General features: G+C 53.3%; 1 protein-coding gene across 7 annotated transcripts in view; it reads right to left on the bottom strand.

Moving 5' to 3' along the window:
- Positions 1-517: 517 nt before the first annotated feature.
- The window catches only part of AMOT (angiomotin), a 58,029-nt gene continuing 40,614 nt past the window's right edge, over positions 518-17,932 (bottom strand). For 2 of the 7 annotated variants that reach the window (XM_051967843.1, XM_051967845.1), the window contains exons 9-15: positions 11,250-11,399; positions 10,201-10,391; positions 7,744-7,812; positions 5,449-5,574; positions 4,748-4,980; positions 1,677-2,186; positions 518-1,201 (exon numbers count right to left, since the gene is read on the bottom strand). In XM_051967843.1, the coding sequence (XP_051823803.1) occupies positions 1,101-1,201; positions 1,677-2,186; positions 4,748-4,980; positions 5,449-5,574; positions 7,744-7,812; positions 10,201-10,391; positions 11,250-11,399 (1,380 nt within the window). In that variant the 3' untranslated portion in view covers positions 518-1,100. The remainder of the gene's footprint in view (positions 1,202-1,676; positions 2,187-4,747; positions 4,981-5,448; positions 5,575-7,743; positions 7,813-10,200; positions 10,392-11,249; positions 11,400-17,932) is intronic. The other 5 variants (XM_051967847.1, XM_051967848.1, XM_051967849.1 and 2 more) reach the window with 5 other exon arrangements.

Here is a 17,932-nt window from a genome sequence, read left to right as displayed (position 1 = left end):
TTGTGAAAACTGAGGCTGAGGGAGGAGAAGTGGTTTGCTTCTAGTCCCACAGATAGAAAGTGGGGGAGCTGGAACTGGAAGCCAGCTGCCCCACTTGGGAGTCTAGCAGCCCGCTTCTATCTGTGGCGTTTTTGAGAGATGTTTCTCAAGAATATCTTTGGTTCCTCCCCTTACACCCACCTATCTCCCTGTTGCTTTTGAAAGGTCTCTTAAGGCTTTTGTCCCCAGAGCGATCAAATCGGTGAGGAGAAGAGGTGGACGGGGATGGCCCGTGTCCCACATCTTCCCCTCACTGCACGTTTTCAATGCCATTTCCAGCCTTGGTAACGGCCCTGCCTTTACACGGACCCGGGGGAGAGGGGAGCTGACACGGGTGATTTCTAGAACCCATTCCAACATCTCAAAGGATACCGCCTGCACCAGACGCATCCTTTGGTCTTTGGAAAGGGCTCGTTGGAGGCGACGTCGCTCTTGGACCGTGCAGAATCTGCAAGAGCTTGGGAATCCCGCCGAGCAATTTCCCTATTCCACCCCATTCTGGAGGACGGCGGGGGGGGGGGGGGCGGTTGGGGAAATCTGCGTGCAAAAAACCCAGCGGCCAGATTCCCAACATCCGGATGGGTTCCATTCTTTAGCGTGAGAAAGCTGAGGCAAGGGGGTGGGGGAAAAGGAACCGGTCTCAGTTCTATCCCCCAGCCCCTTTTCCAGGCACCGTCAAATGGCACTTTCCCCGTACGCTGGCCGCCTGGTCCAAGCGCGCCTCCAAGTCTCTCATTTCTATGTCGTGAATACATTTGTCAATGACAGGATGACAAGGTTGAAACTGACAAGCAAACCCGGTGCATTTAAGACGAGATTTCCCAGCCAGTCGCGAGTACTTCCAGCATTCAAACAAGCGAAAATCCAATCCCAACCTAACTCGAAGCACATCCTAATTACTCTGCCTTTGAAGGTCTTATCACTAGGGGTTTGGGGGGGGAGTAACTATTCCTCACAACTCAAGGACTGCCCTGTTTCTAAACAAAATGACTTTCTGAAAAACAAAAGAAAAGAGAAAACCCGGTTTGGGGCGACCGGCTCTTTCTCTCGGTTGGGCCAGTTTAGATGAGATACTCCACAACTTCCAGATCCAGGTGGTCTTGTCCCGGAGAACGGACGCCCACTTTTCTTTCCACAGCACCAGGGCGGATAATGGGTCCATCTGAATGGAAGCAGAGACAACAACAACAACAACACACACACACACACACACACCCCACACAACATACACACACACACACACACACACACACACACACACAAATTTAAATCAGTTTCTTGGGACAGAAAAATAAGCCTCAGGGAACCCTTTAAAAGCCACCAGTGGGATGGAAGCAGACATTCCCTGTTTCTACAATCCCCCCCTTGCCCTGTTGGGGGTTCCAGTCCCTTTTCAGAATCTCTACAGACTGAACGGCAGAGGCAGGATTTGCCAACTTTGTCCCCGTCCATTCCCCTTGGAAGAGCCTATGAGAGATGCACTCAATGTTATCAGCAATCTCCCTGAGAACATCCAGGTAAGGCCATCCTGAGCCGTTAGGCCCCAAAGAGACCCAACGGACCCCCGAGGGCAAGCCAGGAAGCTCCACAAACTCCCGAGGGAGCACGTTACCCGATTCGGAGAATGAATCACCTACCTGCCTTGTCGGAATTATAGGCCAAGTTTGGAGTAGGGAAATGAGCCGGTCCGTGGCTGGCGGCTGGATGGAGAGAAGGCGGAGCAGCGGCCCCAGTGGTGGCCCCAGCAGCGGCCCCAGCAGCAGCCCCAGCAGTGGCCCCGACAGCGGCCCCAGCGGTGGCCCCGACAGCAGCGGGAGCAGCAACAGCGGTACCGGCGGCAGTGGCGGCGGTAGCGGCGGCAAGAGTGGGAGCTGCAGAAGGGACGTTAGCCACAGCGGTGGCCGCGGCTGCTGCCTCGGGCCCGGGCCCGGTGACGGTGGTGGTAGTGGCGGGGGCAATGGTGGCAGTGGCTGCAGTGGCTGCAGTGGCATTGGCAGCGGCGGCGGCGCTTTTGGTTGGGTCGGCTCCCCGATCCGTCTGGGTGCTACAGTCACGGCTGCCTGTCTTGGAGTGAGCTGAAAGTGGTGGGGAAGATGGGATAGAAGGGATGCATAACTCAGAGTGGCATTCTGTGCCCAGGAGGACACCTGTGAAGGGAAGAGGAGAAGGGATGGGAAACCCTCTGGTGACTACAGAGGTATACCAATCGGCGTCCTTCCTGCGAGCCAATGAGAGTCCCGACCCCGTCCCCAATGCCCCGGGAGTCTGTCTGATTCCCGACAGGGAATAAGGCGGGAAGGCTTTGGGGCCCCATCCCTACACTCCCCCCATCAGGGAACAAGCAAATCTGAGGCGTTTCACTAGGAACTCTCTCATTTATCCTGTAATCGGAGCTAGAAGAAGGCCCGTCGGATCAGTGTTGTTATGAAGGCTGAGACAACAGTAATAATACCATTAGCTGCCGGTCCTCTCGCATAGCCCAACTTGAGAGGCAGGACTATTACTAGCCCCATTCTAGAGATGAGGAAACCGAGGCAAGCTGAGGTGTGAAAGTCTTTGCTCCAGGATCACACAGCTAACCAAGATCTTCCTGACTGTAAGGCCAACGCCACCTACTGAGACACACTGTCTCTTCTCTTCTTGTGATCAAGGCTACTAGGAGCTGGTCAGGGACACTTAGACCAAGGCCTGCCAGCCCCATGGAGGGATAAAAGGCAGGGAAGACAAATGTCCCGCCGGAGCTCCAACAAGCCCGTTTTCTCAAAGCACAACAGCTACCACACTACCCAAAAGGCCTCAGCCCGGCATCGAATGGAGAACTGCTGGATCACTTGGAGAATTTGCTCTCTCCAAACATCGGGGGCTCAAAGCATCCCATCATTCAGCCAGTGGGATTCTTTTCTTCCGGTCTGGCAAAGCATCCCCAGTTCTCCCCCAACTCTAGGAGAGGGGGGCAGAGAGGGAAGGAGAAAGGAAGGGAGATAGAGATGCAGGGAGAGCAACGGAGGGGGAGGGGAGGAGATGAAGGGAGAGCGAGAAAGAGAGACAACAAAGGTGGGAAGAAGGGAGGGAAGAAAGGAGGGAGACAGAGATAGACATGGAGCAGTTTGATTCCATTTTGCAAATCTGCAATTGTTTCAAATATGTCTTCTGAGAAACTAAAAAAAAAAGTCTCTTCTGTGTATGTGAGAAGAAGAGGAGGAAAGAGAGCGAGAGAGGAGGGGAAGACAGAGTGGGGAAAGGAGAGAAGGGAGAGGGGGAGCTCACTTAACACCCCTGAGTGGGTCTGAGGCTAGACCTGGGAGACAAGAAAACCCACATTACAATCCTGCCAGTGGCACACAGTAGCTGTGTAAGCTCTCTGAGCCCTGGGCTGGTGTAAGTAAGTTGCTGCACTGCATAGATGGAGGGACCTTCCGCACCAGGAAGTTGGAGATCCCGAAAGTGGCGAGAACAAAACGCCCTGGGACCAGCGGGCTGCGCAGACTTCCTAAGTCTTACTTGAAAGAGCAACCCGGGTCTTCTTGAGTCACAGTTGTCCCACATGCGGGCACCTGCAAATCCTGCTCTTTCGTGTGAAAGAAGAAAAGAAATGCCTTGAGTTCAGGTCAGTTGGAAAGCAAGGGGCCCGGGAGGGCAAAGGTCGCTCTACTTGCTGAGCCTGGAGCTCTGATCCATCCTCCCTCCGGCTCTGCGGGAGCAGGGGTCATCTAACGGAGGGCACCGGGCAAAGCCATTTCAAAGACTCAGTCTCACTTGGACCGGAGGTATCGTCACTGACTCTGGGAACAGTGAAGAGAGCTGGGAGAGATGCACTTTGACCCGGTTGCTGTGTGATCCTCTCCAAGTCCCTTCTATCTCCCAATGCTCTGGGCAAGTCTTAAAAGACTAAAAGTTCAAATAAGTCACTGATGGCTTTCTGCCAATAAAAATGATAGCTTCCTCTCCACACCTCCAAACAATGTGATGCTAAGTCACTACAGTGTTGTGGGAGTATATTCGGAAGGGAAAAACGATGTAAATCCATTGCTTGTGAGTTAACGAGATCAATTATATTATTTTAATAAAATCTGGAAACTTAAAAACTGAGGTTCATTTCAGATCAGATAAACATCAAGTGACTCTTACTGCGTAAAAGGCCCTAGCGTCACAAAGGCACTAACAAAACAGGCCCTGCCCATAAGGGCTCCCGGCCTTCCCCGGCTTTCCCAGTTTGGTGAGTCCACTGGAATTATGGCCATTTTCCCAGTCATCTCACTGGGTGCCTTCTCTGGCTCAGCCGGAAGGGCCTCGACCTCCGAAGCAGCGCTTGCCCTACCCGCCACACGTGTCAGAGAGATCTTGTAGACTCATCGAGACCCCCTGGCATGTGGGAATGAGCTGCAATGTTCTCACTTTGGGGAATACTATCCTGAAGAGGTTAAGAAAGACCTCCACAACTAACGTGGAGCCAGGCCAGGCTGGCTGGCAGTAGCATGGCATGTCCAAATCTCCTCCTTGCCCCTTCCCAGCAGCCCCAGCTTCGCACCCCTGGCCGTGACCTCGACAACGGAGAGATATTAACAAGTGCCTGGGCCACAGGAGACATCCCTGCTGGATTGTTGTTTGCTGTAGCCTGTTCTTAGCTGCTGGACAGCTCCCCTCCCCTTGCTGGGTGGCCAGCCTCCCTGAGGAGCATCACTTCTCCCAGCGGCTCCCTATTCATTACCTAAACTCCCCTTCCAGCTCTTGTTCTCTCTCTTCTCTTCCAGGATGGGGGTGCTGCTGAGGGTGGAGGAGTGAGGGATCAAACCTGAGCCGGTGTTCGAAATGGACATCAGAGACTTTGCCGGACGCATGGGTGTCAGCTGTTCGATCTTGCTGGGCTCCTTCCGGGAGCGCTGCTGGAGGACTTTAATCATGGCATCCTTTTCAATGATCTGGGCATGAAGAGTCTTAATCCTGTGGGGGAAAGCGTGGGAAAACAGCCTTTGGGCCTTGGGGGACACTTGGGCCAAAGCAGAAATCAGCAAGCGTGGGCCATTTGGGAGAATGATGGGAAAGAGACGGTGAGAGGAGTGCCAGGGGATCGGGGACCTCTTCCCGAGAAGCCAGAAATCTTCAGGGGCATCAAGGAGATGACCGAGAACGGCCAGCGTCTGGGGAGGGACCCAGCTCGGAAGAATCCGAGGGTGGGAAGAAACGTGCAGGGTTTAGCCCCTCGCTTTAGTCGCTCGACTTCCTCATCCCTCTGACTGCCACGACCAGAGAGTGGTAACGAGAAGATGAGGGGATCGCATCCCGGCCGAAGCCGGGAAAAAGGACGTCAACCGAATTGAAAGGCCAGGGCCAGGGGGTGATACTACAGCTCCACTGGTACCCTGGGCCTCACGCCCAGGGGATCCAGATTGGCGCCGCCGCCCCAATTACCTGCCCTCCATATCAAGGCACCTTCTGTTGGCCAGCAGGATCTCTTCCTCCTCCTTCTGGATCCGTGCCTCCAGAGACTTGTCATAGCTGGTGTTGGGAGAGTGGCTGCCGCCGCCGGTCGTGTCCCTAAATCAGGAAAGCATAAAAGGATGTTGGGAAGGCCACCAAGTCCAGGAGGGCTCTCTTCCTTCAGGGGAATTTCCAGAAAGCTTCAAACCGGGGTCAACCCACTTGAGGCTGATGACCCAGAGAGACTCCAGGTTCTGCACCCAAGTTCTCTCATCTTAGGGCAGGGTTACAGGAACAATAACTTGGACTAGATCACCGAGGACCATTTCTGAGATCTGGGAACCATCCTCAGGAAACAGGTCCGTTCCCTCAGATGATGGCCACTTCCCCATCCCAACTCAGGTCTCTGGCTTGGGCCTATGCACCCCTGGGAGGTCTAGCTTTGCCTTTCTCTTCCAGCCTCCAAGGTAAGCAGGAGACATCCCTTCCTTCCTCTCTTCTTCCTCCCTCCTCCTGTCACAAAAGGCCCTCTCTTCTGCAGCCAAGCTAGAGTCCAGAGGCAATATCCAGCCCGCATGGGACAGACGAAGCCGGGGACCTTGAGGAGCGAGGGGGAGCGCAGCAACAAACAGGACACGGGCCCCAAGGACCCCTCAAAAGTCAATCAGCCACACAGTCCCCAGCTAGTACCCAACCCCTGAGGCCCCCCAAAAGCTGCAAGAGCCCCAGAAAGAGCCATCACACTGCTGCCGCTCCAGCCCTCTGTTTGGGAGGAATCAGAGCAACACGAGCTCCTTACCAAAAGCTACAGTCTGGCCATAGGCTGTTGAGGGGAGAATTGGGGCAATCGGTCATTGGGAGGCTCCAGGACTCACTTGAAGCACACCTGGGCCAGAAGCAGCCTCTAGTATCACTGACTACACCTCTGGTCTTCCAAGGACCCGAGGCCTTTTCAGTAGGGCACTCGATCTTTGCTCCTGATAAAGGAGGACTCCACTACCAAAGCCTGAGGCTCAGGGAGGCCATGGGCCCCCTGTACATCTGGGCCTGAAGAAGGAAACCAGGCAACAGGACCAGGGGAAAGTGAGGGAAAGAGAGAAATAGGCTGGGAGAGTGCTCAGAGGCCCTGAGGCAGAAGAGGGCGCCTCCAGTCGCAGCAGCGCCAGCAGCGCCAGAGCCAGGGCTGCTAAAGTGGATCCCAGCAGCTGACTGCATGGCTCAAACAAGGTAGCAGATGAAGGGACTGTGTCAAGTGACCTCTAAGGGTTCTCCCAGCTCTCGTCCTAGGCTCCTGGATCTATGGGAAGTAGGCGAAGGCTAATTTTAGTGGAGGGCTGGGGCCAAGGCAGGACCAGCTGCCACTTGCATTGAGTAAGAAGCTACTTTGGTGGCCCCGAGCCTTGTCAGATAATTGAGACGGAGAATCCGAGAACCTCAGGCGTGCCGCCTGCAAACGTGGGGTCACTGGAAGAATTCTTCAGAGGAAACAGCCAGAGAGGCCCCCAGCACGAGAGAGGGCTCCCTTAGCAGCTTGGATTCAGGGGCAGAGCATCTATGCCAGTGGGAAACTGAGGCGCAGAGAAGGCAAGAGACTAGTCCAAGATGACCAGCGGTAGCGAGACTGTGGTCTTCCATTGTCCCCAATCCAGTGCTCTTTTTCTTAAAATCGCACCACTTTAAATTCGGCCAGCACTTGGAAAGCACCTACTGTGTGCTAGGCAGAGCGCTAGGCCAAAAATGGAGCAGCTTCCACCCTTGAGCAGTATCTCTCCTGCTCACCGGGATTGGACCCCCATGTGACGGGAGGCCAAAATGCTCCAGACCTGCTCTGGCACACGCAACTCCTCTGTCGTTAAGACCCATGAAAATTTGGTGCTGGGGATTCAGAGGGACAGTGTGGCAGGAGGAGGAGGACAAGGATTTCACCGGATAAAACAAACACACGTTCCATTGAATGGCGCTCAACATTTAGCCTCGAAGAAACGGCTTGGGATACGCCATACTTAGTTTCTGCTCTCCGAACGAATTTCTCCCTTGCTGATATTATTAGCATATGAAAATAGGTGAGGAGACTCTTTAAAATTCTAAGGTTCTAATTTGGCTCTAATCTCCATTTTGGGGGTATTCTGGACATAGTCCTCACCTCTCTCTAAAAACGTAACGTGTCAATACAACTACACCGCGGCAGTCGGAGAGTATCAAAGCGGCAGATATGCAATAATTCTTGGGAAATGGAAATGTGACATGAATCAAAGGAAAGAACAACATCAAATATAAGAGAGAGACCTTCTGTGAAGAATATTCCACCATTCCTGAGGTAGACCTCTCTGAGTGGAGCCTTCACTGATGTGAGATCTAGTGAGGGAAGGAAGATATATGAGAAAAAAAAGCTTAGTATGACAGCAGAATAGAAGGGACACCCAGCTAGGGAATTAATTATTCAGTCATCATTCTTCAGATAGGCCCTTCTGATGGACATGCAACAAATTAGATCGAGCAGGCCCAAAAACCGTATCTCAAAGGCAGGCTGGCCCAAGGCCTCGGCCAACATCTGAACTCAGAGCCGCTTGCCTTCTATCCGTGTCTGGATGAACGAAGCTTAGGCGCCCCCCACTCCAGCCGTGTAGCCACTCCCGGCACGGAGGTGAAGCCCGGCGCTTCGGACGCTTGGGACCGCTCCTCAGAACAAGCTCCTCAGAACAAGCTCCTCACACAAAAGGGCCTTGCGGAGGAAGCACTGGGCTTCGATTCAGGGTGAATTACTATCCCTAGCTTAGGTTTCGAGCCAAAATGCGCATTAGCCACCAGTGTATGTGATGGACCAATCGACAGAGCTCCGAGTTCAAATGTCAGCTCTTCCACTTTTGAAACTCTGGGTAACTCTTTTGGACTCATTTCTCACCTCTGAAAAATGAAGGAGTTGGACTAGAAAGCCTGGAAGGTCTCTTGCGGCTCTAGACCTAACCAACGAGACTCAACCACGTCCTGGGTGCTAGTGCTACAAAATGAGCTGTGAGGTCAGAGGCCACCAATGGGAAAGAAGAAGAATTATAAGAAAGTACGGACCAGGTAAGTGATTAGGAGAGAGAGGCACTTTTCACTAAAACGGAGGTTTTATCGCACTTCCTTCAGACTGTTAAAGTTGAGGGAACTCAAAGCAGGTAATTGTTGGAGGGGCTGGGGAAAACCAGGCGCTAGAAAGGACTTCGGATAGAACCGTGACCCGCTCCAACCATTCTGACAAATAAGCCGAAATTCTACCAGAAAAATCACTAACTTGGTCATGATCTTTGACCCAGAAACACCAGTACAAGGCACCCCCCTCCAGCAAAGGTCAAAGAGAGGGAAAGGTTCCATATAATACCAGATTATTTATAGCAGCACTCTTGACGGTAGCAAGAGAAGCAAAGCCAAGTGCCCAGGGAGAGGACAACAGTGTGACAAATTGGGCCATAAGAGACAGTTTTGTTTTCGTCTGCAATAAGAGGTGTTCACCCGCTGCTTCTCCAATGACCGGATTTGAGTTAATTTGCCTGTCCTGCCCAAGAGACACACTGACTAACCATACATGTCGGGATGCTGGATCTTTTGGCCCATGATTCTGGCTGAGGAGGAACACATTATCTGTCAGGAGCTGAGCGACCCGCACCTTTCACCTATAACTTGCCAAAATTCGACTGGTAAAGGAAAAGAAAAAGAAAGTTCTTTTCCATTTTTCCCTTCCCCCATCCTCTCTGAGAAGGAAATAAAACCATCAGGACCGCTCGTTTACTGGTGGTCAAGAACAGGGCCTTCAGATTTTATTTCCCAAAGGGCAAGAATGGCCTCGTGTTTGGTCCACGCCTCCAACCCTACTTGGCTATGGAATGGCGATGGGCCCTCCTCACCCCCGATGGGCCCAAAGAACAGGAGTGGAACAGAGATGGGAGCCACCCGATCTCCCTGGCTCTTTTGGAAAGCTGAGCATGGATTACTTTGGCCTAAAATCCAATCGGTTCTCAACGGTGTACCTGCTCACCCTCATGGTCTGCAGTGGCTTTGATTCAAGCATCTAGAAGGCTCTTTGGGTTCTAGGTACTGGGATATGGGACACAGAGCATTCCCACCCTCAAGGAGCAGTTTGGTGGATAGAGTGCTGGGCCTAGAGTCGGGAGCTGACATCGAGCCTCAGACACTGACTAGCTGTATGATTTGGGGCAAGTCCGTCTCAGTTTCCTCTGCGGTAAAATAGGGGTAATTACAGTCCCTCTCTCCCTTGTGGCGGAGAACAAGTGGGATCATAATTGTAAAGCACTGAGTACATGCCTGGCACACTGTAGGGGCTTAATCAATGCTTAACCCCGCCCCAATTACACAAAATGATGGTGAACAACCTCAGGAGGCTGCAAATACTAACTTGGAAGCTTGAGAAAGACCTGAGGTAAAAAGAGGCACTTGAGTTGCGCTAAGGAAGGAACCAAGGCTTCTGAGCGATGGAGGTGAGTACAGAGGACATTCCAACCCTGAGAACCAGCCTACATAAAGGCAAGGAGGCGGGAAGCAGAATGTCAAGAGGCTCGGGATGGCCAGCGGGCCAGTTTCATGGGGACCGGATTGGAGGCCCGGGACGGCCGGCAGAAGAAGGGGGGAACGGAGCCCCGAGCGGCAATACTGGGCGTGAAGCACCCACTACAAAGACTCCCCCCAAATCTCCCGAAGGCCGCAGCAGCAGGGAGGGAGCCGCAGAGCCCCCGCCTTTCTTACCTGTGCGCGGCTACGGTGGCTGCGGTCTCCAAGGCAAACTGCCTCATCACCGTCTCCTCCAAGTACTTCTGTTCCCACTTAGTCATGTCGGCCTCCAGAGCCAGGATGCGTTCTTCCTTCTCCCGGAGGAGCTCCATGAGGGCCGAGGCACTGTACTCCGCGAGGTTGGTCACCTGTGAGGTACCCTGACGCTGGCGGCACAAATCCCTCAGATTAGGGCCCGCCTCATTGGGCAAAGGCGCCTCTTTTCTGGGCATGGCCAAGGAAATCGAAGCCTTCCTAAGGCCACCCAACCCTGACAGAACCTCGCCAAGATGGACCTTCAGGAGAAAAACAGCCTTCATCACATGCACCAGGATTGAAAGCTGCAAGAGACCGCCTCCCTTATTCTGGGAGAAGGGAAGGGGCTTGCCCAAGGTCCCATGGGGAACAGGACTCGGCAGAGGTGGGATTGAAACCTGGGTCCCCTGACCCCAAATCCAGAACGCTTTCCATCCCCACCCCACCCCCCCACTGTTTGTTGGTGGCCCTACTATGGTGAGATTGTGGGGAAATAATGACTGGAGGAAGGCAGGGGTGGGCGGTATCATAGTTCACTGGATGACCTTGGTAAGGCCCTTGATCTCTCTGGGCCTCAGTTTCCCCCTCTTCAGAATCAAGGGGTTCAGCCTGGATGCCCTCAATGGTCCCTTATGGGCATTCATCTGTCCCTAGAGGGTTTCTAGTGGTTATATGGAAGCGATACCACTAGGAGGTCCAGGGTACTAGAGCTCTGTGGCTAAAGGGGCTCTTCTTCTGCTCCTGGGAACCTATGCCCGGGTATGTATTTCTGAAGCAGCTCTGGGCCCAGGGGAATGAGATGGCAGACCTGAGCTCGGGGTAGGGGTAGGGTGAGATGGGAGACTATGGACTCCTCTTCTTCCTTGGAGAAGCCTCCCACCGGCATGTACTGCGAGTGAGGGAGTGCAGCCCAGTAAACCTAGATAACGGGAGGGGAACCGCTCAGTGGTGCTGCAGGACGCCCTCTGAGGGCCCCTATTTGCCCCTACCTGCTGCAAGCGCAGGGACTCCAGCTCCCTCTCCAACCGGGCCCGAAGGCGGTTCTCGAGCTGTTCTCGCTTCTCACAGGCGGCCTGCAGCTGCATCAGAGCCTGCTGCATCTTCTCCACCTTCTCCACATACACTTGTTTCTTCTTAAGCTGAAGAGGAGGGATGGCAAGGGGCAAAAAGGGAAGAGGCTCAGTTGGACCCCAAAGCCAGGCCGGCTCTGCCTCTGGGATTCAACAGGTCTCTCCCAGGGGTTGCGTAGGTGAGGAGGCCACAGCCAGAAAGTGCTAGAATGGCTCCCGAGCCCCTGAATCCTCCAGAATCCCATCGTCCTTGCGCTTACCCTGATCTAGCCCACTCACAATTTCTGTATTCAAGGGTTGAAGAGATCTGCTTCCCATCACTGGATCTTCTTCCTCCCTTTATTCCCCTCCCTCGTCTCTCTGTCTGTCTCTGTTTTTCCTTCCTTCTCTGTCTCTCTCTGTTTATGTGTTTCTCTGTCTCTGTTTTCTTCCTTCCTTCTCTAGGTGTTTCTCCGTCTCTGTCTCTGTCTCTGTCTCTGTGTTTCTCTGTCTCTCTGGCTCTGTCTTGGTGTCCGTCCCCTATTTCTCCGGTCTCTCCCTTTGAGGGTTTCCAAGGCGCTCTCATCACAACAAGCTCGAGGGAGTTACCTGGCTGTCACTTTTTTTTTAAACAGGAGATTTGAGCTCAGAAAAGTGAGTAACTTGCCCATAATCACAAAGCCAAGGAAGTCTCAGAGTCAGGAGTGACTTCAGGTCCCCTCCAATGTCCTCCGCCCTGGCCACATTGGGCTTTCCCAGGCCCAGGCCCAATTTACAGCCTGCCCAGGCTGGACATTCTGGGGGAGGATGCTTCTGCTCCAGCTGCCCCAGTCACGGGGCCTCCTCCACTTAACACAAAAGAAATGCTGAGAAGTTGAGGGGGGGTAGCCCTTATAAGGAAGATCTCAGAACCAGAGGGGGAGGTGAGCTCAGTTACCTCCAGGGCCATCCCCCCATCCCCTGAACAGATAGGAGGCCAGGCTGAGGCTGTGGGCCCAGAAGGCCGGCTGAGGCAGCCAACTGGCCCCTTGGCACACTGCTCCGGCTTCTCTCAAGTTAACCTGTTATGTCACGGGACAAGTGTTCGGGGCCCCAGGTGACACCAGTGAATAGCGATCCCCTATCTTTTGTCCTGAGCCCTTCAAAAAATTCCCAGGAGACCCAGAATGACATCTTGGATCTAGGGCCCGACTGAATCGGGCAAGATTCTTCCTCTTTCCAGAGAGAGAAACCGAGCAGTCCCTGGGAGAAAGACAGGGCCCTGGCAGGATGAACTGAGGCGTCCGCGATTTGTGACGCAAGGAGGCCAAGGAGCCTTCGAGCCCCCTCCCTACCATGAGTCCTGGGGGCTGGGGGGAACTCCCGTTTAGGAGGCCCGACACGAGGGCCTTCCTCTTGGCGCAGGGAGGTGGCAGACTCCAGCTAGAGAAGAAGGCAGATGTTTGCAGACAGCCAATGGATCGATCTTTCCGATCTCTACCCCTTCTGTGGAAGCTGGCACAGGGTTACCTCTAACTGGGGCGCAGGAGCTGAACTACCAGGAATCCAGGCAGATGGCCCGAAAGTGGGGGTGTCTTAATCAATGCCTCCCCTTGCGAGGAATGGCCTTACTGACCACCTTCATGCAGGTCAGGAGGTTTCCCTACCAGACTCGGGGCTCACCGCTGACCAATCCCCGCCACCGGAACCCTGGTCTAACCAGGGTTTCTGAACAAGTTCCGAAGATTTACCAGCCCAGGTATTTCTCGTCCGCTTGGATTTTCGAGGAGGTTCCCCGACAACAACACAGACCAGGTGCCCCCTCCCCTCTCCTTGCATAAAGAGAGGTTCTGTTTCATCAACCAGAAGATCATCCTTCCCCTCAATTTACAGAGGGGAAACTGAGGAAGGGCTTTGATCAAGGTCACAAAAACAAAACATCCCCAACAGCAGGGACCAAGGACAGTCTATAAATGTAATTGCAGGCCAGCACGTGCTTGGAGAACGCTAAAACACTTACTCGTTGCTATCAGGCTACATACATATGTGTTGTGGGGGAGTCTCCATCCCCCCCACCCCAGATCCTTATGAAATGCACAAGGACCGAGCGATTGCTAGGGAAGAGCTGCCACATCCAGACAGAGAACCCTAACCTTTGTCCCCAAAGGCTTCTGGCAGCTACTCAGGCAACGGACAATTATGAAGCACCCACTATGTGCCAGGTACTGCACTAAAAGCTGGGGATATACAAAGAGGGCAGGGCCTGCCCTCAGGGAGCTTCTAGTCTAACGACCCGGACTTCAGGCGGATGAAACGCTCTTTCTAAGTAGCGGCTAACCAAAAAATGATGGCAAGAAGGAAGGCCTAAAACTGAGAGGCAGGGAAAGGCTTCCTTCCCGGAGAAGGGAAATTGGAGTTTACACTCAAAAACAGGTAATTGCAGCTAGGACCCAGGTCTAGCTTCCATGGGCAAAAAAGGTGGAAAGTCAGATTTTTTTTTGCTGAGGCAATTGGGGTTTTGTGACTTCCCCAGGGTCACACAACCAGGATGTGTTAAGTGTCTGAGGCTAGATCTAAATTCAGTTCCTCCTGGCTTCAGGGCCCCAAGTCAGATTTATGATGGAAAAAGCAGGAGCTCACGGCCATTGAGGTTTCTCCACGGCCTGGATCGGTTGGGAAAATAAGATCAAACTCTCTAGGACAAAATGGGACTTTAAAAGAGACGGGCACATTGGCTAGGCCTCCAGCATTCTAGGAAGACCAGCCAGCCAGAGAACTTATGGGTAAGTGCCACGATGGGCAGCCCAAAGCAGTCCTTCACAAGGCCTTGGGCTGCATCAAGATGGGCAGGCGGGCAGCCATCCCTGTGGCCTAGGCCCCAGTCAGGTCCATTTGAAGGTGAGCCCATGGGTGGCCTCCATGTGTATGTACCACATTCTGGGTGAAGTGCTTGAAGATTCTACCCTTGGAGAGAATGAGAGAGACGGAAAGAGATAGACAAAGAGACAGAGAGATACAGAGACAGAAAAATAGACACACAGAGAGATAGAGAGACAGACAGACTGAGGAAGAAAGACAGAGAATAGAGAGAGAAAAAGAAAACTAGAAAGACAGAAACAGAAAGACAGAGGAGAGAGAGAGAAAGAGAGAGAGAGAGAGAGAGAGACAGTGTGAGTGTGTGTGTTAATGTGTATGTGTCTGGGTAAATCCCTGCACTGAACAGGCCCTGTGTGGGGGGTGGGGAGGAGGAGGCGCTGGGCATCTAAGGAAAAAAAACACCTTGCCCTGCCCTCAGGGAGCCTACCTCTTGGGCGTTTGAAGGAAATGGGGAGACTGAGCTTAGAATTGGAAGGGCTCTCTCATGGCTGAAGGACTGGATGTGTCGTTCTGTGACCCCCACAATCCTATCTGTGTGTGCCCAATGCGGGGGAATCAATCATCCCTTTGGACAAGAGGCAGTGAAACTCCGCCCCCCCCAACAAGAAAGAGTCTGGGCCTGCTGTCCAAAAGGCCCTGGAGGTGCCAAGTTCTAACTGTGCTTCTATGATGACCAGGGTCCAGTCAGTTCCCTGGGCTGGACCTCAGTTTGCTCTGCAAAGTCTAGGGGCCAAATGAGATCCAGGAAAAGTCTGTATGCTGGAAAGAGGTTAAGTGTGATGTGCAGACAAAATAAATGCAGGGGAATTTGAAGAGGAGGGGTGGATCAGGAAGGCTTCTCCTCAGAGCAGCTCCCCAAGAGGAGCTGTGAAGAAACCGAGAGGTTTTATGGGAGACAGAGCCTTCCAGGGATAAGGGGCTGGTCTATACAAAGACAAAAAGGTGAGACATGGACAGGATGTTGGATGGGAGAGAACAACAGGAATAGAGAGGGAGGAGGGATTATGGGAAATCAGGCCGACGAGCTTCCCTTCTGCCTTTGACTTTCCATGATCTTAAGTCCCTTCCCGTCTTCGGGACTCAGTATTCTTCTCAGTAGAATCAAGAGGTTCGACCAGACATCTCATAGCCCCTTTCAGATGTACGACCCCGTTGTACCCCAGCCCAATCTTAACCGAGTCCTAGTTCTTGATGTGCCAGCTCCCCAGCTCCTTCCTGCGCTCCCATCGGACTCCACCATAAGGAATGGGCTTCCTCGTGATGTCGACAGCCCGGGACAAGCCCTGCCTCTGGCGCACTGGCACAAGGCGGGTCGCCTTTTTGACCAAAGGCATCATCAAGGCAGATTCCCGCCCTGAGTAAGGTGGAGTCACTCTCCAAAGTCAAATGGAAAATGTTTCACCAAAACAACACACTGCAGTGGAGAGAATACGGATTTGTGGCTTTCTAAGTCAACATGTGGCCATGGGGGGTTGAGATCACAACTCTAGGGATTCTTTCTCAGACCAGAAGTAGGAGAGGCCAGGTCTGGGGCAGGGAATCTCTTCCTGGCCACTGGGCCTATCACAGGCCTGGGCCCTATCTGTATGTGAGACAGAGACAGACAGAGAGGAAGAAAGAGACAGAGAGATAGAAAAACAGAGAGAGGAAGAGAGACAGAATGGAGAGAGGAAAAGAAAGAAAGAGACAGAAAGACAGAGAATGAGAAAGAGACAGAGAGAGAGAGAAAGAAACACACAGAGAGAGACAGAGGAAAAGACAGAGAAAACAGAGAGGCAGAGACAGAATGGAGAGAGGCAAAGAAAAACAGACACAAGGACAGAAAGACAGAATGAGAAAGAGATAGAGAGACAGAGGCAGAGAGAATGAGAAAGACAGAGAGAGAGACCAAAAGTCAGAGACAGAAAGATTCAAAAAGAGACAGATACAGACAGATCAAGGAAGAGAGAAAGACAGGGAACAGAGAGAGAGAAAAAAGAAATAGAAAAACGGAGACAGAGAGAGACAGAGGAGAGAGACGGAGAGAGAGGCAAGGAGAGAAAGAAAAGAGGAGAGAGAAGGAGAGAGGGAGACAGAGACAGAGAGAGAAAGAGAGACACAGAGACAGAGAGAGAGGAAGGGAGAGACAGAAAAACAGAGAGAGGGAAGGAGAGAGAGAAAAGAGGAGAGAGAAGGAGAGAGGGAGAAAGAGACAGAGAGAGAAAGAGAGATACAGAGACAGAGAGAGAGGAAGGGAGAGACAGAAAAACAGAGAGAGGAAGACAGAGAAAACAGAAAAAGGAAAAGAAAGAAACAGAGATACAGAGACAGAAAGAGAGATAAAGAGACAGAAATAGAGATAGATACAGAGAAGGACAGAGAGACAGGAAGAAAGAAAGAGAGTAGAGAGGGGAAAAGACAGAAATAGAAAGGCAGACAGAGAAAGAGACAGAGAGGGGGGAGAGAGGGAGAGACAGAGAGACAGAGAAAGAGAGGAGAGAGAGAGAGAACAAAAGAGGAGAGAGAAAGAGAGAGACAGAGACAGAGAGATGTACATCTGGCTGCCTCTTTTCCCATCTTCCTCCTTCACTGCAATCTAAATGGACTCTATTTCAGATTTCTCTGACAGAGTCCCTCACCTGCCCCCTGCACCATCTTGTTGCTGTCCTTAGGCTCATGCTCCCCCCGCAGCTTCAGTCTTTGCCCCCCCCCCAGCTCTCTCGTGACCCCACTACTCCACTGACACTTCAGGCTCAGGAGTGGCCTCCTCAATCAGTTCAACGGCATCTTCTCCCTCTCTAATCTCCCGGATCCCTTGGACGCTCCCAAATCCCACCATCCCGGAAAGTCCGTCCCTTGCTTTGGCTTGCACATCCTTGCCTTCGCCCTTGATCTCTCGGGCCCCCTCCCGCGGCACGGCTTCCTCTCGCCCCCACCCCCTCAGCAGGACTCGGGGCCTCCGTCCTTGGCCCCCGTCTCCCTCCGTTCACTCCCACAGAACACATTCCAGAGCGCCTCCTCGAGCTCTGCCTCCCGCTCCCCTTCCTGGCTCCGAGGCAGACGCTCCCCGGCCAGAACCTCAAGCTTCGCGGGGACCAGCCCCTTGCCGTGAGCTCCCGAGCCTGCTCTCCACTCTGCTTTCTCCTCACATTCTCCTCTGGGGCAACCTCAGCTCTAGTTCTCCCTCCAGCTCAAAGCCCCGCTCACTCTCCTCTGCCATCAATCTTCCATCTGCCCCGGCTCTGCTCGCACAGGACGATCCGGGCCTCCCCCCTGGCTTGTTGCAACAGCCTCCTAGCCGGCCTCTGTTTCCAGTCCCCCCCATACAGGAGGCCAAGGTAATCTTCCCAAAGTCTCTCTTTCCCCCTGTCAACAATCTTCAACGACTTCCCGTCGCATACAGGACATGGTCCAAACTCCTCAGCTGGCCACTCAAGGCTCTCCCTAATCTGGCCTTGGCCAGTATTTCCGACATTATCTTTGCCCCCGCCCCCCGATCGATCCCCCATCTGCTTCCACTGTCCCGGGCCGTACGTCCGCCTCCTCCTACGCTTGGATGCCGGCCCTCATTCTTTGCTATCTACCATCACTGGGAGTTCTTCCCTCCCAAACCGCCCCCTCAACTCCCCACGTCTGCCCGCTCCCACATCCCCCTCAACCAACAGAGTTGTTGTCAACATTCATTACCCAGAGTTGGTCTCGCATGTACCGTGCGAGCCCCACCTCCTGGGGCAGCTCCCCCCACCATTGGCACAGGATCCCCAATCTGAAGCCAGAGAGGCCCTCAA

The sequence above is a fragment of the Antechinus flavipes genome, chromosome X (assembly GCF_016432865.1).
Source record: "Antechinus flavipes isolate AdamAnt ecotype Samford, QLD, Australia chromosome X, AdamAnt_v2, whole genome shotgun sequence".
NCBI classification, from domain to species: Eukaryota; Metazoa; Chordata; class Mammalia; order Dasyuromorphia; family Dasyuridae; genus Antechinus; species Antechinus flavipes.
The sequence above is the reverse complement of the archived record's forward strand: the minus strand, read 5'-3'. Positions and strand labels throughout refer to the sequence as shown.